The 23,589-nt window shown below is 42.5% G+C and overlaps 4 protein-coding genes across 5 annotated transcripts; 1 reads left to right on the forward strand and 3 right to left on the reverse strand.

Moving 5' to 3' along the window:
- Nucleotides 1–11,465: 11,465 nt before the first annotated feature.
- Nucleotides 11,466–14,931, reverse strand: LOC124193254 (homeobox protein aristaless-like 4). Its single transcript, XM_046586985.1, has 8 exons — nucleotides 14,641–14,931; nucleotides 14,492–14,571; nucleotides 14,362–14,416; nucleotides 13,161–13,189; nucleotides 13,014–13,094; nucleotides 12,895–12,953; nucleotides 12,447–12,543; nucleotides 11,466–11,976 (listed from the first exon to the last, which is right to left on the reverse strand). Exons 1-8 carry the CDS (start codon nucleotides 14,809–14,811, stop codon nucleotides 11,760–11,762), a joined length of 789 nt encoding a protein of 262 aa, XP_046442941.1. The 5' UTR covers nucleotides 14,812–14,931; the 3' UTR covers nucleotides 11,466–11,759.
- A 1,089-nt stretch (nucleotides 14,932–16,020) lies between these two features.
- Nucleotides 16,021–17,964, reverse strand: LOC124193251 (carboxypeptidase Q-like). The gene is made up of 4 exons (XM_046586982.1): nucleotides 17,259–17,964; nucleotides 17,035–17,187; nucleotides 16,705–16,966; nucleotides 16,021–16,630 (listed from the first exon to the last, which is right to left on the reverse strand). The coding sequence occupies exons 1-4, from the start codon at nucleotides 17,898–17,900 to the stop codon at nucleotides 16,119–16,121; spliced, it is 1,569 nt and encodes a 522-aa protein (XP_046442938.1). The 5' UTR covers nucleotides 17,901–17,964; the 3' UTR covers nucleotides 16,021–16,118.
- A 234-nt stretch (nucleotides 17,965–18,198) lies between these two features.
- LOC124193252 (bax inhibitor 1-like) lies at nucleotides 18,199–19,591 on the forward strand. 2 transcript variants are annotated; one of them, XM_046586984.1, is made up of 7 exons: nucleotides 18,209–18,397; nucleotides 18,468–18,700; nucleotides 18,777–19,003; nucleotides 19,070–19,109; nucleotides 19,182–19,312; nucleotides 19,376–19,429; nucleotides 19,498–19,591. In XM_046586984.1, the coding sequence occupies exons 1-6, from the start codon at nucleotides 18,237–18,239 to the stop codon at nucleotides 19,406–19,408; spliced, it is 825 nt and encodes a 274-aa protein (XP_046442940.1). In that variant the 5' UTR covers nucleotides 18,209–18,236; the 3' UTR covers nucleotides 19,409–19,429; nucleotides 19,498–19,591. The 2 variants fall into 2 exon arrangements, with proteins under 2 accessions (XP_046442939.1, XP_046442940.1); XM_046586983.1 differs by having other exon boundaries at nucleotides 18,199–18,397; nucleotides 19,376–19,591.
- On the reverse strand, nucleotides 18,773–22,755 carry LOC124193250 (tRNA (cytosine(34)-C(5))-methyltransferase-like). The gene is made up of 13 exons (XM_046586981.1): nucleotides 22,537–22,755; nucleotides 22,391–22,462; nucleotides 22,018–22,324; nucleotides 21,886–21,938; nucleotides 21,742–21,823; nucleotides 21,526–21,672; nucleotides 21,337–21,460; nucleotides 20,666–21,262; nucleotides 20,473–20,608; nucleotides 20,327–20,404; nucleotides 20,118–20,268; nucleotides 19,901–20,050; nucleotides 18,773–19,834 (listed from the first exon to the last, which is right to left on the reverse strand). The coding sequence occupies exons 1-13, from the start codon at nucleotides 22,594–22,596 to the stop codon at nucleotides 19,614–19,616; spliced, it is 2,178 nt and encodes a 725-aa protein (XP_046442937.1). The 5' UTR covers nucleotides 22,597–22,755; the 3' UTR covers nucleotides 18,773–19,613.
- Nucleotides 22,756–23,589: the final 834 nt, after the last annotated feature.

Consider the following 23,589-nt stretch of genomic DNA (forward strand, 5'->3'; position numbering starts at 1 on the left):
TTAAGGATCACACCCATCAAATTGCGAGTCTGAAAAATTGGATCTAAATCGGCGGGGGGCAGCGACGCAAATAGCCTACGAGTTGGATCGATGATGGCCCCGGCTAAACGCGAAATCGTTACGCAAAATGATGATGAGTTTCAAACACGACGATGCGACTACAGAACCAACGAAAATGTTCACACACAAATAACAAAAAAAAGAAACGGGAGACAAGCCCCTCTGGCTCTCTCTACTACGCGTTAGACAAGAAAAAACGAATAAAAAAGCAGCCCCATATATATCTATAGAATATAGTATTAGATTATTACATAGTCTGACTGCTGCGCCCGTTTGATCAATGAGCGCAAGGGAGGGGGAATGTAGTGAACCAAATGAAAACAGCTGCCGATCGCCCATCGAGAGCAGCCACCAACTATGAAAAGGTTTTTTTTTCTTTCCTGAGAGAAAAAAGGGGGTTCCCATCACTTACATAGTCAGCTGCAGTGAACACACACATACACCAAACCCAATCCACACATAGTCTCTACGCAACGGCCCTTTTTTTAACACACACACAGAGAGAGGAGAAATAGACAACTAACGTACAAAGTCTAAATACAAGAGGAGGGAAATGCTGGTCGGTTGCTGCTGAATCGCCGCCCCGGCTTACCCCGACACACACACACAGAGAGAGGGAATGAAGAGGTGGATGAAATTCATGCATATAATAATAAGCAGATGCTTAGACGAGATATGATTATTCACAGAATATAATGAAGGATATTTCTCTCCCCCCTTCCCTCTCTCCCTTTCTCTGTACTACTGAATAACGGTTCGAGGTACACCCGCGAGTGTAGCGGCTCTTTAAACGAAACGATGGCGTCGCCTTTCGTTGAGCGACGTCGAGGGGTGTGTGGAGAAGGGGGGAGGGAGAGAAATCTTCTGACCCCCGGGCGTCTCCCCCCCCTCTTTAGAACTTGATTGGGTGACGCACATACACACGCACACACACACACACACACACACACACACATACCTTACTCCCTCTCTACGTGTCTGTCTGGAACTAAAAAATCAATAGATCGACCTTACCCTCCTTATAGACTGTCTGTGGCGGTCGTGATGATTTTCAACCACCCACCGCCACCCTCCCCCTCCCCCGCCCGCCATTGGTGCGCGCATGCTCCCGAATGGACGCCCAAGCAGAAACGAGTTGTCCATCGTCACACAACACGCAATATGCTAAACTATCTGCTCCCTTTGGCTGAATTTTTTCTTTCTTTTTTTCAAACGACAAAGGAGAGAGGCGCGTGCCAGCAATAACGTAACGGACAAATGAATAAAAATTCCCGACTGCCGGCCGCCCTCTCCCATCCAGTCGGCGTGCATGCAAAACAGTTTAAACATAATCAACGAGCGGCTATCAAATTTCAGGACCCCATAAACTCCGACAGTTGAATGGCCACATCAATTGAAATAAACGACGGACTCAATTTACTCGAGAAATAACCAAAACAATTGAATTTTCTTCTTTCGTGCAAAACGGAAAACGGAAGTTGTGACGCGTTTCCGCCCGCGGAGAAAATTCGAACTGAAATTGTCACCGATGACAAGAGTTCTCAAATGACAAGATATAAGCGCAATAGAATAATAAAAGATTTCTCTGTGCGATGAAGGTGCCCGCAAGCTCAAATTTCCGGTTGACGGAAGCAACCCGAAAAAAGAAAACTAGGGGGTTACATAATCATCTCAAATTTTCCCCGCCATTTTGGTTTTAATAAAAAAGAAGAAGAAATTCAAACATTTTAGTTAACAATTAAATGAGAAAAGAAAAAAAATGGACGACCGGAATTTGTTTGGTGTGAAGCTCCTGGAAACCGGCAGCAGCGACGCTATGGGTCACCGGAAGTAGTTGTTCTTCCTGTCTGTTGTACCTTCTGGCTGGGGGTTGTTTTGTTGATCAAAGTCAAAAGAAATGTGATGTCTCTTGATAAAGAAATAATAATAACCCAAGCAAGCAGACTCGGTTTGTTGGGTCGAATACGACGCGAGGAGCTTCAACTGGATGCGACCGACCCGCGACGCCGACAGCCAACGACTTGTGCCGACGTTGGAATCGCACCGTTCCACATCAGCGTCGCAAGGGGGACAGAAAGAAGAGGAGGAGGGGGGATCCTTTTTTTTTCTTTTCTCCTTTCCCTTTTTCTATCGATCCATCAAACCCCCCACCCCACCTCCCAACCCTCCCTTTTCTGCTCTTCAATCTCTCCCCCTCCTCTTTTCACGCATGCTCCCAACGGTATACGCATCGGGCACGTAACGCACTCTGATATTTAAAAGGATGGGAGAATTGGAGGAGGATGGGGGGGGGAGGACTACTACCACCCACACATCTCCCCCACCCACCCACCCTCTCAATAGCCTTTTGTGAATTAGCAGATGGGACGACGATATATATATGTTGGGTGGTGGGCGGATGGAACTCTTTCTCTCATCTCTTCTCCGCCGTGTATCCAGCACAGTGGAGATCTCCTCCTCCACCTCTTTGCAAGAGGAAGGGCCCATCCTCTTGTATAGTGACGCTGCTGGTTGACTCGAGTCGATATCTAAGAGAATTGGCGGATGCTGAGTCAGTGAGAAACTCCAAAAAAGAAGAAGAAGAAGATGAAAGAAACCCAAACTAGACACACACACACACAGAGAGAAAAGAAGAAGAAGAAGACCCTCTTGATTATAAATATATGGAAATTGAGTAGATATATCCAAGTAGGATATCTGAAAAGAGGAGGAGAAGTTTATAGACGTCGCGCGAGCCACCAGCGCCGCGTCTTATAATATTCGTGTGCAGACGATGTGAACCGGGCACCTTGGGGATTCTCTGCTCTGCTGCTGTGATGAATACGAGCGGAATTGGTGCCACGGCGGCTGACTGTCCTTCCTCCTCTATGTAATTATTACAATTTGACGCATTTGAAATATTCAAAAGATGATGATGAGGAGGAGGAGCGAGCTGCACATACATTTGAATGATGGCAATCCTATTAGGCTATCGGGCGTGTACAGCGTCGGGTTTAAAGTAGACGACGTCTGCTGTCATCTGCTCGGCGATATGATGGGAGGGGGTGAACATTTGCCACTCAACAGGAGCCCCAAGGTGAAATGGTCCCTCCGATTTAAACTTGACGTAATATCGCTCTACTATACTATACTATACGTCGCTATAATCGTCTGAATAAATAAGGTGTCGATTTCACAGTCGAGTTTCCATGTCGACAATATATATGTGTGTTGTAGGCCGGCCAATTTGACAGGATCCGATCACGAAATGGGACGAATAAAACAAGCGCGTTCCTCTTACACAGCTGAGACTGGCCTCGCATCTCCAATGGGTCCCCTGCCGGCGTTACCTAACCGCCTTCTTGTATATCCCGTGTCCTCTACACATGCACACGATACATACATACGGCGAGCGACAGCGTGTTATTAAAGCATCATTGGATTCCTGTTACAGCAGGAGCAAACGGCCGTCCCCCCAACTCCATCCCTTCCCGATCCATCAGCAACAGAAGCTGGGGTCGCCGACCAATCACCGAAATGTTGTTTCTAATGACTCCCCAAATACAAAACACGCCGAAAACTTGTTTTCATCAAAAGAAAAACACATCTATAGAGACGAGGGCGACAGTTCCTTAATTGACTTTGATACATTTCCACTTCGTCATCCATTTTTCTATTTTCCCTTTTCCTTTTTTAGATTTCAAATCCTGGGGTATGGAAAAAGGAAAAGTTTCGTTCGTGCAGCCTATTAGAGTTGGTCGGATGCAATAAGTTTTTGGTGGGAGGTTGGAAGGGGGGCCTATATACGGTGAACGAAGGGGGGGTTAGATGAAAAGACGATGCTCATATAAGAGTCGGTCGAATCAATACGCGAGACGTGGTATAGAGACGAGAGACTAGACTGCGTCGTAGTATATATAGTAGTAGACACACAGCCCAGGGTGTGTGTGTGTGTGTGTGTGGCTGAGCTCCTGCTGATCCTGATACTATTGAATAAGACTTTGGTGGCCGAGTCCAGCAGCAGCCCTGTGTGCCAGAAGAGGGGGGGGGGAGGTTGTTGTGTTAATACAGCACAAAAAGAAAGGGAAAAAAAGGGAACGGAGGGAGGAGGAGGAGGATGCTGTGAGCTGCTCCGTGCCCTGGACCAACTAATCGATACTTGATACTATCCCCCCCCCCTTTTTCCATCCCGTCGTTTTTCTCTTCTTCTTGTTCCTCTCAACTCTCGATGGCGCATTTTCGTTTCCCCCCTCTACATCCACAGCAGCAGACGGATGCCAATCGATATCGTACATCAATCACCGCTTTGATAGTCTATATACTATATCAAAAGTTTATTCAACCTTTTTTTTTCCTTTCCTTTTCCCACTAGCTCTCCATTCTTCTTCTTTTACATGTAACACATTGTATCGCGGCGAAAGTAAACAGCAGCCACTCGCTCGCCTGTATGCGTAATAATGATGACGAAATGCAATCATCCTTATTACTACACAGCAGCAGCAGCGCCGTCTATTTTTAATCAAAGCTATTAAAATCTAGAAATGTAGCTATATATGTAGCCGAACCCTGCTGTCGTTTGCCTTGCCTTGCGGCCAGATTGCTGGCTGGGTGGAAAAAGGCAACAGGATTTATCGAGGAAAAGTCTGGAAATGATTGGAAGACGACGAAGAAGGCGAGAAAGAGAAGCAGAGAAGTGAGTTGTCAAATTACGGCCACGTCAATTTGTTCTTTTGCCGTTTCGCATCAGTGGGAGCTGGGAGCTAGGAGCTACTAGGAGAACACGGTCGTGACACATCCAGCCAGCCATCATATTATTAGATGCGATCGATTGCATTGCTGACGCATCACATACAGACGACCCATCATTTCATCCAGCGAACGAGACCCGTTTAATTTCCAGGCCTCATCTGTTGTGGAGATAGGGGCCATCACCAAGTTGCCGGGAATTTCCTCAGCTCCGCTCGCGTCACACACACACACACACAAAAGTTGACAGGAAATAGAAACAGCGGCGGCTCTGCCTATAGACGACGAAAAATTAATTAACAGTCCTCCTCCTCCTCCTCCTTCATAGCTTTTGTGTAGTATGCGCATATACACAATAACGATTCTGTCAATATTATAGACACACACACACAGAGAGAGACTGCGGGAGTGTCTACAGCATCCTATTCCAAGAATATGGCAGTTAAAGTGATGAAACTTGAAATTTATTTTCCATCAGATTATATTAGACATCCCGGCGGCGGTGGTTTTTTCCCTCTTTCGAAAAGAAAAGGGGAAAGAAAACCCATTTCAATTTGGCGCTCCATGATGAGGAGATGGGGAACCCTATACAAACATATTGACTCACGCAGGTTGTGCCGACAAGTTGATTTGCACTTGCCGCCCTTGGCACTTTTCTTATCGTTTCTCCCGTCTCTCGTCTTCTTTTTTTCTTCTTCTTTTTCTTTTCCTTTTCCCGGCCGTGTATTGTCGTCGATATCGGGAGCGACTTTCTCTCGTGAATAGAACCGAACAAGAAAAAGAAGAGAGAAGATATGGAAAAAATAAAAGGAAAAAATAGAAAAGTCGTCGTCGTCTTCTTCCCTCCTTCGCCTTCTCCTCCATCAGCCGAAAGGAAGTCAGCCAATCCGGACGAGATTTCGAGCGGAGCCGGTCGTTGGCCGCGGGAGCCCATCGGATGCCATTGGTCCCCACGTGAATGGGCGGGGCCAACCCTCGGCTCTTTGCGCAGCACAAAACGGGAGGGAGGACGAAAGTTTCAAAAAAAGAAAAAAGGAAAAAAATCTTCTTCTTCTCCGTGAGTTCTCTCGTCTCTCTCTCCCCCTCGAGCGCTGATGCGCAATACCCCATCTCAGCCATCTTTGGCGCGTGTCTTGCACACACATATCCCCCACCCACCCACTCCCATAAAAGAAAAAGAAGAAGAAGAAAAAAAAAGGAATCAAATTTTTTTTTTCCTCTCCCCTTGAATAATACATCGGCGTTCTGTCATGTTTTCCCCTCAAATCCTCGATAAAAAAAAGAAGAAAAAGAATTCACTCGTGAATTATTATTTTCTTTTTTGTTTCCTTTCTGGGTGTATTTACGCAGAGCTTTTGAGAAATGTATCAACTGCCTGGGTGTTGCGTCGCGTGTGTGCCGGGAAGAAAAAGAAGACTGCTGGGCGCGCATCGAAAATCCCCTACTCTCGCTATATAGATGCGCTTATTATTTCATATTAAATAGCTCTGACGATATACATTTATAGACGGCAGTGTGTGTGTAGGGCTCTCTCTCTATCTCTCTATTCGCAACGGGATTTACCCAACAGGAGAAGGAAAAAAAAACTTAATCTTTTCGTCCATCTCTTGGCTGACGTCAATTATTAACGACTGGAAATGAATGTGCGCTATTCATGTAATAACAACTCAGGTTGTTCCAACTGGCGAATTATCGGGTTTAAATAAAGCACACAGATGTATGGGTCAAAACGAATAGAGGGCTAATAATAACAATCAAAATGACGATGCTTTTATGACGAAGGGTGGGAGGGGGGACTTGATTCACAACTGAAATTTGAGTTTTTTCGCCATCCCAGCAGCAGCCAACAGTCCCAGCACCAACGAATCTATAGACAACTGTAGTCCATAACTCGTCCGTCTGGTGACAATTGCCGGGCTGAATGAATGCCATATCGACTCGCGTGTCGGTTATTCGTTCCCTACTCCCCGTCGAGTCGACGGAAACCAACGGAGCGGCAATGACACGCTCGACACCCGCCATCACAACTGCTGTACTCACATCAAATATTCCTACATATATTTTATAGATATGCCTCTAGAAAAACAGTTGGGAGCCATAATAACCGTTATATGCGCGTATGACATCACACGTCCCTCTGTACATCCCAACGTGCACGATAAATGCATAACATTCGCCTACCAATAGTTGTCGCCCATCAGTTCGGACGAACCCGAAAAAACCTTTTGAGAGGATTTGCGTCTCCCGATTGAACCGCACGTGATGTAATAACTCTTCATTGGCTGTCGTTTCCCCAACTCTCAAATCGCCGTCGGTGGTGGTTTGGCCCGTCTAAAAGTTTTGGCCCGGCGACCCCACCACCACCAGAACCAACAATCCCGTGCGATACAATTGAGCCGAGACTTTTGTAATTGATGGATTGCCGCCGCCACTGCCGCCGTTGCTGCTGCTGCTGCTGGGTTTGTTTTGCGGTCTTCCCATTCTCTTATATCAATGTACATGATGTCACTGAGCAGTGAGCAGCCATTATCATCCGATTGGTTACAGGGGAGCAGAGCAGAGAGCCCCACAGCTCAGCCTTTTTTTCTTTTTTTCCAAAAGAAAGAAGAAAGAAGAAAACAACCATGCACCCCAGAAAAGGAAAATAGAACGAAAATAGTGTTTTTATATGGACTGTACGAGTACTACACTATGGAGCTATATAGAGCGGCCAGCCTACATTTATGTGTTGTAATATTGTGTGTGTGTGTGTGTGTGTACGGGCTGTATAGTCTAAAGAGAGGGAAAGAGTGCTGCTGCGGGGCTACAAGACATGAGGAGGATAACAAATAAGCGAAACGCTGTGAGTGTGTGAAGAGGAGAGAGAGAGAGAGAGACGCGGATCAATACATTCAGCATCCAGCCCAGCGACCCGGCAACATCCACCACTAGCCTCTCCCACCCTCTCTCTCTCTCTCTCTCTGACTGGCACACACAACTCGACGCGATGGCCGACTTGGCTGTATCGACGAGCGTTTCACACAGACAAAAGCGACGTGCCTCCATCAAGTAGACAGGAGCAGCAGCAGCAAAAGTGAAAAGGGGAGCCAGAGAAATTTACATGAGGCAACACTCCAACTCTGTCTAATATAACAAAAGAAGAGCGTCAGCCCTGGAATAACACGGACACAGATATATTATAATACTGTATGTATGTATGTCGGAGAGTATGGGCGACATACAGCGACGACGACCATGTCCATGCTGTGGATGTAATACACGGAGCCAATTTTGTGTATTTTCCCTTGATGCTTGTCCTCTCTTATTCGTGATGATGATGTCAGCTCAACAACCGGTTCAAAGCCCAGCACAGCTCGCAATAAGAAAAACTTGACGTTTTATTGACATTTCGACGGGGTTTTTTCCTTCCTTCGCCGCCGTGTTATATCCACATTCGCCTCACATCTGCGGCTGGCCAGCAGCAGCAGCCAGCGGTGGCTTCGTCTCTCTCTGTGTGTGTACCGTACGTAGAAGATGTTGTACAAGCAAAGCACGTTGGACTTGATCGAATTACCCAGAGCCCCATCCTACATCAGCGGGAGAGTTCCGTCTTGTATACAACAACAACAACTGCACTAATGCCGCACATATAAAAAAGGAGAGAGTTGCTGCTGCTGCTGGGATAGACGTGGCCCGACAGACACCCAGCAGCTCGCCGATGGAAAAGTTGCTTGTGCCGTCTTCGATGACTGCACAGACAGCTTGGCACAAAAGTTTTCTCGACAGCCCCCTCCGCCCTTTAAATCTATCTATATTACTCCTGAGCACATCACATTTAAGACTTTCCAATAATAAAAGCCAAGTAGGAACAGAAAAAGAGAAATCCCTTATTCGCGACGGAGATTGTTGTAGGCCTATAATAAACAACTAACAAGTGTCTCATTATTTTATAAGAGAACCGTCTCATTACCAAACGTTTCGCTTAAGAACGTCTAAAATGATGCGCATCATTCGTCGGATTTTAATTATTATTTCAGCCGAATTAATAACCACGACGCTCGTCTAAAATCTTTTGTTGTATCTTTCAAAAAAAGTGGAAATTCTTGATCTCGCAGCTGACGTGGTGCGCATTCTATACATGCACATTAATGAGGTGATTGTGTATTCAATTTGGCCGGAGACCTGTTTTCTATTATGTATCCTCGCGTATTCCTACGTTGCGTCGGTCTCGTCTCCATATAATCTGATTAGCGCTTTTTTCTTTTTAAATAATCGAATACCCCCCCGTGCTGCCGGTAATTAGGACGAATAGTGATGTGTGTGTGTGTTTGGGTTGCGCGGCAATCCATCAGCAATTGCCCAACAGCCGCCACGGCTTCCGCGTTTTCCGATTCCCTGCGCGCGATCAACTCGATTTACACCCCGCAACCTTTACACAGGAGTTGTGTTCGTCGAAAAATCCTTAATTCAAACTTGGCTCTTTTTTAACGGAAATAAAATAAAGAAAACAAACTCAGACTATTGTATAGTGTGTAGTCGCGCTACTACTTTTACACAGACGGAAAAGTGTAATTGCACGGCACACACAACAAAGAAGCGCCTCGTTCGTCGTATTATTTTTTTCTTTTTTCCTTTTTGTTGTGGCGCCGGAATAATTCCGGCGGAACTTTTCTTTTTCCTTCTTCGCTCCTGGGTCGTTTTTTTTTTTTCTTTTTTTCTTTTGTTTCTTCTTGTGTAACCGCGGCGTCGCCTACGCGATCAAACCTGCACACATTTCCATCTTTAACGAGGCTTTCAACGTTGAAGCGCGTGTATGCAACGGCATCGCAACATAGACTGGATATTCAAATGACGGGGAAATCCAATTACTATACTCTTTTTTGATTTGTGTATATGAAACATCAAATCTCGAAAAGTGTCTAGCAGAACTGATGAGAGAAATGCTAAGCTGTTTGAGAGATCAATGGTGGCACTGATTGTAATTCGGATGTCAGTCGAGGAACGAATCTAGGCACCACTTGACATGCTCGAGTGTATACAGTCAAGAGAATAAAACGAGACGAGATTTCATAATAAGTCGAGCCTATTAGATGCACAACTCGATTGAATGATGGAGAAATAAAAGAAGTTTCCCTCGCGACGACGACGGCCTATAAGGACAGACAAGACGATGAGAATCCTCCTTTTTTTCCAATCATCTACATATAACAGTCGAGTGATTTACAAATATGAAAAGAACGGGAAGGAGACCCCGAAGGAGGGGCCGAGAAAGCAATAAAAGAAGAAGAAGAAGAAGAAGTGTGTGTGCCGAGAGCTGTGCTCAAGTGGCATGAATACCGAGGGCGATCGTCGCGAAGAACGCACACTCCCGCAGCCATGATGGCTGCACGACAGCTCGAAAATCTTGATTGGCATCGTCGTCTTCTCTCGTATCGTTAGACGTCGACTACTACTACTACCCTACTATGACTCCTCCGGCCTCTCTCTCTCTCTCTAGTCTCTATACATATATTCGATCCTTGTTTTTTTATATTTTCTTCTTATTTTCGACTCATCTCTCTTTTTCTTCTTCTTCTTCTCCTTCTTCTTCTCTCCCCCTTTCTCTTTTGTACACATAATATAGCGACCTTTTCTCCTTCTTCTTTTCTCCGGGATCGAGAAGCAGCAGGAGAAACCTGCGTCGGGACTGACTGGAGCGCAGATGCAAGCTGCATTCCCATTGGCTCTCTCGCCCGCCGTGATGGCAGGAGCAAAAGAGGAGGAGGAGAGGCTGCAGCCGATCAATACATTCTGCAGCAGCAGGTTTCTCATATCTAGGACCTCCCTTCCATATACTTTACCCACCCTTCGACTCCATCGACCAGGACCAGGAGGAGAAACTCTCCTGATTCTGCGACGCAGTTTTCTTCCGCTCCCCTCAATCCCGTGTGACTCTCCATTCCATTCCATTCCGGCTGGCCTGGCCTGGCTCCGCGCGGCCTACATATACACTCACCCGCCCAACGTCTTCAATCCACATAATAGATGCGGTACACACATATATACACAGGCCAACGACGATGTATTACTTACTGTGTGTGTCGAAGAAGAAGAAGAGCTATATACTACTATCCTCTTAGTCGGCCCTGAGACTTCTTGTGTGCGTGTAATACATGCACAGTTACACACATTAGAAGATCCTCCTGGCTGCTGCAAGTTTCCCTCCGGTATAGAGTATAGAGCACTCTGCCCTTGTGTAGGAGGAGAGGAGTTTATACAATGCTAATGCGCATATGATGGCAGTTCCTGATTGATTCCGCCATCAGCCGCATCAGTCTGCTGCGGAAGGGACAAGCCGATTTGTGTATGATGAGAAAACCCAGTCTTTTTTTTTATCAGAGTAGCTATATAAACCATCACATATTTAGCGAGAGTGAGCTTATAGATGTACCACTACTCTTATAATGCACGTCGATATGATACGTATCCCTGGCGATAGAGATGATGGTGCCCAGGAACTATACGTAGGTAATATATATAAAGCAAACTCTTTACAATGATGTAATGTACCCTGGCGATCCTGTCTCTTTGTGTTGAATTCTCCTCTCCATCCCCAAGTTGATTCCCCAGGCTTGTGTAACGCTCGCCGCCGTGTAGGTTGGGTTTTCGGGTTAGAGCAGAGTAGTGATGTATACCACCTTTTTCTGACCATCTGTGTGGGAGATTGGGGGGTATTAATATATTTGACGTCAAACTCTAATTCTACCAGCGGCGGATTTATCCGTCGAGAAAAATGGGGAAATCACATCAGATTAAATGTATCATAGGGTTTCGCAGTATAGGAGGAATTGATTTGGTTTAGACTTTGCGTCTCATAATTTTCTATACAGAACGACATACGGGCGACTAGTAGTGCTGGTGAGATGACAGAGATTAGTGAAGAATAACAGAAATACGGAACGAAATTCAATCATCTCGGGATGACTAGATGGACCATACAAGAGAAAAGATCGTCACTAGTCGGAATCGTTGCTGGATTTCAAATAAGCGCTTCCGTTCATCATCAAGTCTTCAGATTCGTCGCTACTGCTGTTGATGTCGTCCATTTGATGACTGATGGTGGCGCCATTACCGGTGCGTGACAAATTCAGGACTTGATCCTCGGTGCTGGCACTGCTCTCACTTCCGCCACTGGCTTTGCCCATTGGAACCCGATGATCCTGAACTCCACTCCTGTCGCCCAACAGAATAATAATATCCACGTATAGAATATACAATATTTATTACAGCATCCGCTTCCGGACACTTTCCTTCTGCTTCTTTTGCATCCTCTCCATTTTCCATTTTTCCAAAGTGCCAAGATCCATAACGGGAATTCCGGAATAGAATTTAACAGCCAAGGAAAGGTTATTTTACTCTACTGCGATTAACCGAATTGATTTTAAGGAAAATAAAAAGAGAAAACGTCGTAGTTTTTCTCGTAACTTTTTTTTCTTTTTAAAGAAGCGAATGTGATTGTTGGCTGTCAACTGAGTGGAGGGACAAAAGAGTGCTGAGCTGACTCAGACACGGTTCGCTGGTCGCCGCCCTTAACATCGACAAGTCACTTGAAAGAGCGGGGCACTCTTTTCCAAGACGCCGTATCCATCAATCGATTGAATCATGTCAATAAGAAGAAAAGGGTAAGAAACAACAACACCTACTCGGAATGGGAGGCCATCAGGAGGCTGCCTCCTCTGGTCGGAGTGGAATCCACGCAGCCAAACGGCGATGGCACTCCGCCCGTTCCGCCGCTTCCAGCTACATTCAAACGACACAGCATAACAAGTCAATTAGATTTATTTATCCGGGTGTTGTTGTTGTTGCAGCACGTGTGGAGAATATCAACTCGAAAATTAAGACTCTTGGATTCAAAGCAATTTGATTATTATAAAATGTTCCGTAGACTTTACTATGTTGAACCATTCAAAGGGATTGTAGGATCGCGAGCCATCTATCGACAACGTTGGAACTACCACGTAGGATCGGAAACAAAAATGCAAACACAATCTTTTATGAAATATGATCCTGAATTTTACATTTCACGAACGTTTTAATCCAGCGGGAATCTAAATAAATTTGTTAGCGATACACACACAAGAATTCGATTACCTGGCATAGATGGTAATGAGAGCCACGGTAAGCCTAAATTGAATCCGAGCTGTAGATACCTATTAGACATGAAAAAATCATTAATCCACGTTCATTTCTTAATCAAAATCAAGTCTCACCTAAGGGCAGGTCTTTGCCAGTGATCTGTTGGTTGTTGATGTTGTTGGGTTCGTGACCATTGCATCCGTGCCGTTTTGCGCCTGTGTATGTATGAGAATGTCGTGAATTAATGGTGCGGAAATTATCTTTTGATTGTCTTTTCTCACCATTTCGCCCGACGATTCTGGAACCAGACCTGCGTTCAAAAGAGAAGAATAACATGCACTAATTAGTCCTGGCATAGAGCACGACAGTTTTCGGTAGCATAGCAATTAAAGGTGTGTATACAGTGTATACACACTCGTACACAAAAGGTCTTAAACAATAAAAAAACAAACATCGATTTTTCTATTACTGGCTCACGGGAATTTCAATAATCGACCGGGTCGGGAATAGTTTGGCAGTCTAACTGTGCATCCAAGCGAACTTAATATGGTGCACAGTCACTCACGATGCTGCATGAACAATCGTCGCTGCAGGATCGGACAGATGGCATTTTAAAGGCTCAAGATTGAATCAGGTATTTACTGCTCAAAATGATTGTTGTTTATACGCATGGGGAGTGTACTGGCAGGAAAACAATCGCGGCCCAGAGTTGATATGTGATTCGTCAATGGACATCGTCACAATGGAGATGCATTTCATCATCAATCGCTCCTCTCTCGCTGTACACATGGCTCGTTCAACAATCCCATCGGATGAATGGCGAGTCGCCAATAGGGTCGAGATAATATCAAATCCTAATCATAATAATATGACCGAATTTCCCCAATTCTATTCATCAGGAAATCAGGATGCTGCCGAGGTATGGACAATTGTCTGCATCATTATCCGCATGCCCTACTATTACTACATACATCTGTATTGATGGCTCTAATGAACTTCATTATTTATAATTACATTAATAATGTGAGTAATGGGATTGGAAATTCGACGTCAACGCTTAAGTTCCTAAGTTCTTCTTCATAAACTATTGCGTAATGAAGAGCGCATCTCTCATCGAGTCATCGGTCTATTAAACTACTCTGAATTTAAACGTAATCATTATTTCAGATTCGGATGATAACGTTTCCACTTCTATTCAATAGTTAAATCAATAAAATAAAATGTAATATCCCTAAATTCATAGTGCAGAAATTGAGCTTGGAAATAAGCCCAATTTGCAAACCAAGCAAATATAACGGTCCAATTATAGAGCGCTAGCTTTTTCTTTTTATTGCATCTCTTTGAGCAAATCAAATATTTTTCTTGTTTTTTTCCTTAATTTCTTATCTTGAATGGGTGGATGGATACTTGAAATGCATACTTCCAAAAGGCTCAACAATGTCTTTACAATTGGTATCGGCAATAATAAATAATTAAATATACCTGGACACGTGCTTCAGTAAGTCCCGTTCTGGAAGCCACGTCTTCTCGATGAATTCTATAAGTATAAAAAATCAAATAGCGTTATTGGTAAAAAAAAATGTGTTAGTAATAAAGAAAAAATAAGATTTACACGTCCGGATAACGAGTTTTCTGAAAAAGTGACTCCAATTCTTGGAGCTGTTGCGGTGAAAATGTTGTCCGATTCCTCCTCTATAAAAGCCAATCAAAGCCGAAGATAATTCAAGACATTCACATTAAAAAATAAACTTGGAAACTAACCTGTCGTCGTCTTCCTGACATGTACTCATCGACCAGTTCCGGGTCAATGTGCTGGAATCTGGTCAGCAGGTGATCTTCCATCCGGCTCATGTTGTTGCCGTTAAGGAGGACGGACGCAGCGACGGCTGCAGCGTTGGTCGACGCTACTGGTGGCGGTGGCGATAGGGACATCTAATCTGATTTGAACGCACTTTTCGATCTGTTGCAAGGTGAAATCAAAGTCCGAACTGCGCTCAGGTCAAAGAACGGACAGAGTGAGCAGCTAGCGAGTTGTTGGCATCTCTTTTATAAGCAGAGGAGCGATAGCAGCAACTAGCGAATGATGATGAGGATGACGGCTCTCTTACGCCATTGGATTCGCCATCATCAATGTTCCAGTTCTATGAACCAAGCTGGCCTGCTGAACCTGAAACACGAACACAATCCCTTTGCCATTCCTCCTATAGTTCTCTATTGTCTCTTGCCCGATGAAGAGGATTTCAATAGTCAACACAACAAACACACAACAAACCACCCAACCCCTCCCTCTCCCCCCACCCTGCAGCAGCAGCAGAAGCAGCTTTTCAATGATATTTCTATAGTATACACGCGCTTATAATTAATATGGACCGAAAGGAAAAGTCATTGGTGAACGGAGCATCTATCAAAAGAAGCTATTCTTTTATCCCTCCTTCATGCAGCTTTTTTTTTATTCCCCACTTCTATTCTAATGTAACGCCCTACCGATCTGTGCGCCCGCGGTGTGATGTGTATATAATATCCATACGATACTACCACTCGGCAAAGGATTTTTTTTGTTCCCTTTTATGGGCTGGCACTGCGTTTCTATACGTATAATTGGACAAATTAGCCCGCTTTCTATACATCAGTCCTGTATTTTTTTTTTCATTGACTCGAATAACAAGAGCACAGGGTTTATTCGCGCTCTATTGTTGACTCGGAAGAAATGAAGCAACGACTTCAGACAGATGTTGAATCACATCCCCTTTTTTCTTTTTTTGCTCTCTTTTTTTTTGAATTTTTGTACAGCGGCGCAAAAATATATCAGCAGCTCACAATGTTTGGTGACACCAAACGCGGGTCTAACAATAGAAAACAAACACCAAAGCTGTCAAACTCATCACGAGCTGGATTTTTCTTTCGTTCCCTTTTTTTTAATTATCCCCTTTCCCCTCTTGACGTCTTTTGTGTGTACAGAGTTATCATTGTGATGAAGCAGTCTTCAACAACAATGCAGAAGGATCAATTAGTTAATGCAGCACATCTCTGCAACTGCACAGCTCTATACATGGTTGATCAAAAAGGTCCTGCAGCACAGGCCATTTCTAAACCAATGGGGACACAACTCATTGGGATGTGTAAAGCACAAAGAAAGAGAAATTTCGTTCAAGGTATTTTATGTCTGACAAATATTCGCATTGAAATTCGATATTACGGAACAATAATAATGAAAATTGGAAACTTGAGTATTGCAAAATTTAACGTGGCATGTCAACGGAAAGGTCTGCTACGACGAAGGCGGAAGCTGCCCAGAGAGCGGTGCACATGTCGAGATTGATGGGATCTTCTACTGTCATACGGTCACCTTGGCTGTGATGGTACCAAAAATAGCGTTCGTTGGCGTTGAGCAAAGCAGCTCCGGGAATGCCGACATTAGTAAAATACTCAATGTCAGGACCTCCATCCATAGGTGTGGCGAATTGGGTGGCATTCAAGGGACGCATCAGTTTCAGGATTTCTTTCAGGATGCAACCGGCGTCGTGGTTACCGGAGAATGAGAGGCCCAATGGTTGAAAAGTTCCTTCGTCTGACTCCATTACGAAATCAAAGGCAGCTATGTCGTTGCGGTGATCGTGGAAATAAGCTGCTGCTCCAACTAGGCCTTCCTCCTCAGCGGTCCATAAGACTGAACGTAAAGTGCGTCGAGGGCGTAAACCAAGAATTTTAAGTAAAGCCAGAGCGTTCCATGAGATGAAGGCGCCTCCTCCATCTAGCAAAATTCAACAAAATTACAATGAAGAAATCAATCGAATCCACATCACGTTAAGTCATGGCGTTTCTTACCGTCCATCGCTCCTTGACCGACATCCCAACTATCCAAATGTCCCGAAACTAATACCACTTTGTCTGGATGTTGATGGCCGATGATTTCTGCTATTGTGTTACGTGACATTACAGGAGGTAAGTTGCGTGCCTCCATGAATAGATATATCAAAATATCATCGCCGGCTTGGAACATCCTATGCAACATTTCAGCCACTTCGATGCTGATGGCTGCTGTTGGTATCTGGGTTACGTTCTCCTGGTAGTGTTGCCATCCAGTGTGCTGTAAATCATCAAATGGCAAATGTCAATTGGTTTTACTGGCAAGTGGCAACTTAGGTCCTTACTGACCGGGGAATCTATGGAGAAAGGAGTAACAGACCGAATCAGGGTAGCAACTGCTCCAAGTTTGGCGGCTTCAATGGCTCCATAACCTCGATACTTTACCGTTTTTTCGTATGAAATGTAGGGTTCGTTATAAACCACAATTTTCCCTTCAACAGCCTGAAAATGATAAACATTGATGTTGGTAACATGTTTTCTAAAAACTACAAGAAAAGCTACAAGATTATTACCTCTTTGCCCATCTTCTGAAGTTCCTCAAAACTCTCAACTACAACAGCATGGGCAGTAATACCTTTAGATGGAGTTCCTATGCTTGATCCTAAACCAAGTATATTTAACTTCTCCAATCGTGGAGATATTAACCAGCAGGATTCTCTTCCTCGAACCCATTTCGGAACAAGTGCTTGTTCTGTGTGCACATTTTCTAATTGATTTTTCTTCAACAGATCAACCATGTAGTCAATAGATTGCTCCAAATTATCAGACCCTGCTATCCTGGATCCAAATTTATCTACAAATCTCGCCAATGTTCTCCAGGTTCTTCTTTTGAAAACTCCATTAACTGATGCATTGATAATGCCTTCAACAATGGGTTTATAAAGAGCAATTTCTTTGGTTAGGTCATCGGGGAGATTACATTCATCACGGGGTACGTATTTCGAAAGATCGATGGTACTTGAATTGGTGCGTGTGTTGGTAGGGATTTTAGTCCATTTTGGACCAGAATTGATGGGAAATTTGCCAGCATTTCGTCTGACTACTGCATCGACGTTTGTCACACTAAAATATATAATCAGAAACACAAGAAACACATTTGTGCCTAGCGATAGCTGCTTTTTAATTTGACCAAGTGCCATCAAAATGACAATCATTATTTTTTCGAACTACGAACGAGTCATGTCATTTGTCAACAACAAGAGAACTTTTACTTGAACAGCATTGTCAGTTTGTCTTTTGATGTCCATACCTTCTGTTCACATCGTCTTCAAATTAAAGACATACATTATGATTGAAATATGAATTAGTTCAACTACTAGTGAAATTAAATAAAAAAAAAATTTATCCAGCAATGCAATAATGCATATTATTAGCTGATATTTATTATGCTAGTATTATCTAGTACGGTATGGTATCGGAATCTGAATTCTTGGAACTAGGTGGCGCTGTTTTTTATTATAGGATTAGTTTATCAGTATTTACGTCATCTCATGTACGTACCATTACCAGTTGAATTGAGACTTAGATCAGCGAGCTCTCCGATAAACAACAAAGAACCGTTCGATTCTTCGCGAATTACGATGGCGTCAACGACTAACCGCCGAACATCTTTTTCCATCAATGCTGCGATTCGAAATTTTAATTCCACTTTGTAAGTTCAAGACAAATACGTTTGACTAAATTGACGCAACTGTTGTTGACATTAACTTTTTGCCCTTCAGGGAACCTCCGATTCAGCAACATTTGAAGCAAGTTTACACCTGCTTAACCTTGTCAACTTTAGCAGCTGCTGTGGGTGCTTATGTACACCTTTTCACGAATGTGCTATCAGGAAATTTCCTTACTTCATTTGTTGCTATTGGATTTCTTTTGACTCTGTTTGCAACTCCTGATGATAGTGGAAAGAATGCCAAGACTAGGATTGGTTTGCTGCTTGGATTTTCTTTCTTTACAGGTAGGTTTGATTATTTTTAAAATTGTAATTTTCTCGACTAACTTTAATTCTTATCATATCTGTATATTCAAAACAGGTCTAGGACTTGGACCTCTGTTGGATACAGTTATTCGTATTAATCCAGCCATCATTTCTACAGCTTTCTTGTCTACAGCTGTGCTTTTTACATGTTTCTCTCTTTGTGCTTTACTGTCACCTAGAGGCCAATATTTGTTTCTTGGAGCTCCACTGCTTTCAATGTTCTCATTGCTAAGCATTCTCTTTTTGGCAAATATTTTCATTGGATCAGTTCTAGTTTTTCAGGTATAGTATCTATAGGTGCTAGTATAATTTTAGTGAAAATATGACTTGACCACTTTATTCTTTCAGGCTTACCTGTATTTGGGATTCGCGGTCATGTGTGGATTTGGTAAACAAAACTGTTTAGCTTAAGTGTAAATTGTTTATTTTAATATGAATTAACCAATAATTAAATATTTAGTCCTGTACGACACCCAACTGATCATCGAAAAGCGCCGCATCGGGGATAAAGATTTTGTTTGGCATTCAGTTGATCTTTTCATCGATTTCGTAAATATTTTCCGATACTTGCTGATTATTCTTGCTCAGAAGGTATTGTCACAGTTTGTGTCATAGATTACTAGTTATACCTATATATATATATTTGAATTGCAGGAAGACAACCAAAGTAAGAAGCGCAAGAACTAATAAAACTTAAATGTGTTGATGGTAATATGTTTGAATTCCTGTTCCTAAAAAAACATGATTATAAAATTTATGAACTTACAATATTACAGTAGTTAACAACTCTTGCTCCCCTGGATTGGATCATGTTTTGTGTTTTATTGATAATGTACGAACCAATAATACAAAGGTTAATGGAAAAATAAATTCTGAAAAGAATCATTGCTCCTTACTCCGCAACCGCGTCTTCTTTCACGACGACATCCATATTAACTGGAGCCTGATTTTCTGCGCTGTCGATATCAACTGGAATCTCTTTTTCTACGTTGTCCATGTCGGCAGGAACCTTATGACCTTCATCAATACTAACATCTTCTTGCCCTTGATTTTCTTCTTTTTCTTCTAGGTCATTTTGGGCTGAACGTTCTTTTTCCGCAAACTTATTAACCTCTTTAATATGAAAATAAAAAATTACGTTAAATTTTTCGTCTACAACAACCATAACGGGAATTTTACCGAATTTCGATAGGTCAGCTCCACACAAGCGCAAATAATGTATCCGATCACATTTTGCTACATATGCTCTAACAGACGTTTTCCCCTTCCAAGCAACTACGACTATATGAAGTCCATCCTCATAGCATTCCATCAGCGTACTGCCAGTATCTATCAGGGTGTAAATATTTTTATTTCATTTATCAAAACGTTCGTGCTCGTAAAAATTATCTCCTACCGATTTCGTGCAACTGCTTGGCTGCACCTGAACTAAACGAATGAATTTCCGGTGGCGTGTTCATGTCGTCGTTCAAAAGTAGCATAGTCATATCATCTCTTGTGATTACTACTCGTCTCTTCTTCATGAACTCCATCATTGCTAGCGCTCCCTGTAATAAATAAGCAAATGATCGGCAAGTTTTAACATTGTTTAATTTTAAAATAAACCTCTTGGGCGATACGATATCCACAATCGGTGCCCTTGTTTTCACTGCGCGCGAACATTTTAATTCCTGTATTGATGATCTAATATACATATAAAAATTATGAATTTGGAGATAAAATCCTCTAGAATTAAGATATTTCTTTCATACCGTTAATCGGTCTTCATTTGTTCTAGTCAAATCGCGAACCATGGGACTAGTGTAGTAAATATTCTTTTTCTTTCCCTCTTTGCAGCGAGTCAACAGTAACTTAGGGTCCATTGTATCACTTAATCCGTAAAATTCTCTGGAAATAAATAAATGTAAGAAAGCCGATGCGATACCAACCAACAATGAACGTTACTTGATGGGAGGCCACAATTCTTCATCTTCGTCGAAAAAAAGATAAGGGTCTTCCTTAAACCCTCGAATCTTTTGCCTCTTTCGGGCAGGTGATCGAGGAGCGTTGTCCTTCGTCGATTCCACTTCTGTGCTTACCACAGCAGTGCTGTTGGTAGCTGCTACAATTGGTTTCCTTTCTTGTGCTTCCCATGGAAGAGGAGCCACCTTCTTCAATGCAGAAACAAAAAATCCACCAGTGTTCTGTTGATGAGGGAGAATTCGCAAGCATCGTTCCAGGTGAAATTTATCGGCATCTTCAGGTTTAGGGGGGAACAATGATCCTCGAAGAATGTGCTTCATTGCTTCAGGAACTTCTTCCGGTGTTGCATAGGCAGTCAAAACCCGACTCATAACGACCCAGTGAGACAATCCAGGAACATACTTCAGTCCAGGCAATTTGTCACTCACTTCTTCTAATTCCAGCGATCCCTTAGCTTCGACTAGCAAGCGGTGAATGACTGCCTCGTTTTCCATGGGATTCAACGAACATGTAGAATAAACCATTTTCCCACCCACGGATAGCATTTCAGCTCCACGTCGCGCAATTCGATATTGCAAACTGATTATCCAGTAACAGGAAAGAATTAAAAATTGTTTGGAAAATTTATCAGCCCATAATAATTTATTGAATACCCGTGAAGACTTGATCCATTGGCGCTGTTCCATTTCATCCAAACATCCAAGTTTTTTCGTAGAGTACCGTCTCCAGAACAGGGCACATCACACAAAATTCGGTCAAACTTCAAGACATCCTTCCCTGTTGAATGAGAAATTAAATTAAAATAAAATAGTTTCATCAGTTAAGATTCTGAAATCTGTTACCTCCTCCTGGAGTAGGAATATGAAAATTAGGCATCAGAGACGCATCATGGTTTGTAATTATCAGATTTGGTGATGGCAGTCTCTTCAACTGATGAGTCAACAGATAACATCTTTTGTTGTTCGAATCGTTTGCAATAACTAAACCTTCTACAAAATATCAATAGCTTACACATTGTCATAAAAGAACATAAATAATAATTATTAAAAAAATTATACCTGGTGCTTTTCCCTCATCACAATGTAGCATTTCCACTAATTGGCTAGTTTTTGAGCCGGGGGCGGCGCACATGTCTAAAACCTGAGATTATTGTACAGCAAAATAAATTGGTTCACAATCCATTATTGAAATTTTCAGCATACCTTGTGATGGGGCTGGACATCAAGAACAAGGGGTGGGATCATACTCACAGTTTCTATACACAATTAAAATTGAGAGTTTTCAACGTCACTTTTAAATATATATATATATATATAAATTTGTAAAATATGTACCTTGTCTACTAATATTTCCTGCTTCAGTTTCTGACACTAAGAAATTGTGTAGTTTCACATTTGCTTCAGATTTACGGATATCTTTCCTAGTCAGACTCAGTTGCCATGCCAGATTTTCAGGATACCAAGTAAGGCATTCAGGTTTAGCTTGTTCTTCAGTCAATGCCTTAAAATATTCCCCTTCCATAATTTTCAATATAGCTTTTCCTTGATTACGATGCCCAGAAATTCTAAATGAAGCAGGGAGAGGTTCCTTCAAGTGATACATGAACGATTCCCATTGATCATCAGGGACGATTTTTTGAGCCTGAATTAGAAAGAGATTATCAATATACAACCATAACTTGGTTAACCATTAAACATGAAAGCTAACCTTATAATACGTTTCAAATGCTGAATTTTCTTTGACAACGACATCATATCCTTCATTCTTGTTCTTGGTTCCCTTCGAAATCGAATAATTGATGTAAAAAAAAGTAAAAGTTGTATTTCTTTTTAAACGATTTTTAGACATCTTACCCAAGATAACGCAGCGCCATCCTTTTTTTCACGTTTATTTTTCCTGCCCATTCTACCCATGTCAGTAATATTCAAATATTTAGGTATTCGGGATTGTAATAACGAGTGCAAGATTGCTCGATTTGCTCATTAAAGACACGTGTGACAGTGAATCTTAGTCTTCTGCTTCTTCAAACTGAACACATTCGCCGCGCCACCCAGCAGCAAGCCCCAAAAGCTTTTTCATTAGATTTTCCAGTTTCCGATTTAAAATTTTTGTTTAGTACGGAAACTAAGAAATACGTACTTCAAAACTTAAAAAAAAAAACATTTTCTTTAGCATCTGACTAGTATATTTATTTATTTTAGAATTAGTTTTTTAAATTTTTGAAGAAAAAACTTGTAACTTTGTAAGTAAGCTAGAAGAAATCACGCCTGTAAAGAGAGACGAGTTAGCTAAGCCGCCTAAGCGCAGCAAACTTCAGAGATGGCGTTGCCTCTCGTTAGTTCAAATAATTTTTACGAAGGAAATAAATGAGAAAACCGGAGAAAAGAGTAGGAATAATGTTGTGGAATTAATTTCCGATTTATACTATACATCATGATATAAGAGGCAGGATAGGGTCACTGTTTAAGGATTTCCCCAAAATATAATCAAGGTTCGCAGCTTTCAGGTGCCACCGTATCCCGTAAATTACATGGGAAATAAAGGCGGATAAAGGAAAAGCGCATTTGTTTTTCTATTTTTTAATAACCTAATTTATTTGGACAGAAAATCAACTCAAGAACAGCATAGGTGAATTGTTGGGGAGTCACGAAATGTATTTATTCACCCGAAAATTATTTTATGAGCTGAAGAACTCACACAGTTGGTTCAAATTACCTTTATTACAATGTAGCAGGACTAAACTTCCTGAAAGCGACACGATTAAGAAAAAATAACATCGCTACATAGTGTAGTCAGTTCATCTTTCGGTCACGGCGGTGGCCACGGCAGCAGACTGTTTTACATCGCTGAGAAAATACGGCGTAGAAATGTATGGGTTGTAGAAAACTAGGGCTAGCTACGCCCTG

This window comes from Daphnia pulex, chromosome 4 (genome assembly GCF_021134715.1).
Source record: "Daphnia pulex isolate KAP4 chromosome 4, ASM2113471v1".
Taxonomy (NCBI): Eukaryota; Metazoa; Arthropoda; class Branchiopoda; order Diplostraca; family Daphniidae; genus Daphnia; species Daphnia pulex.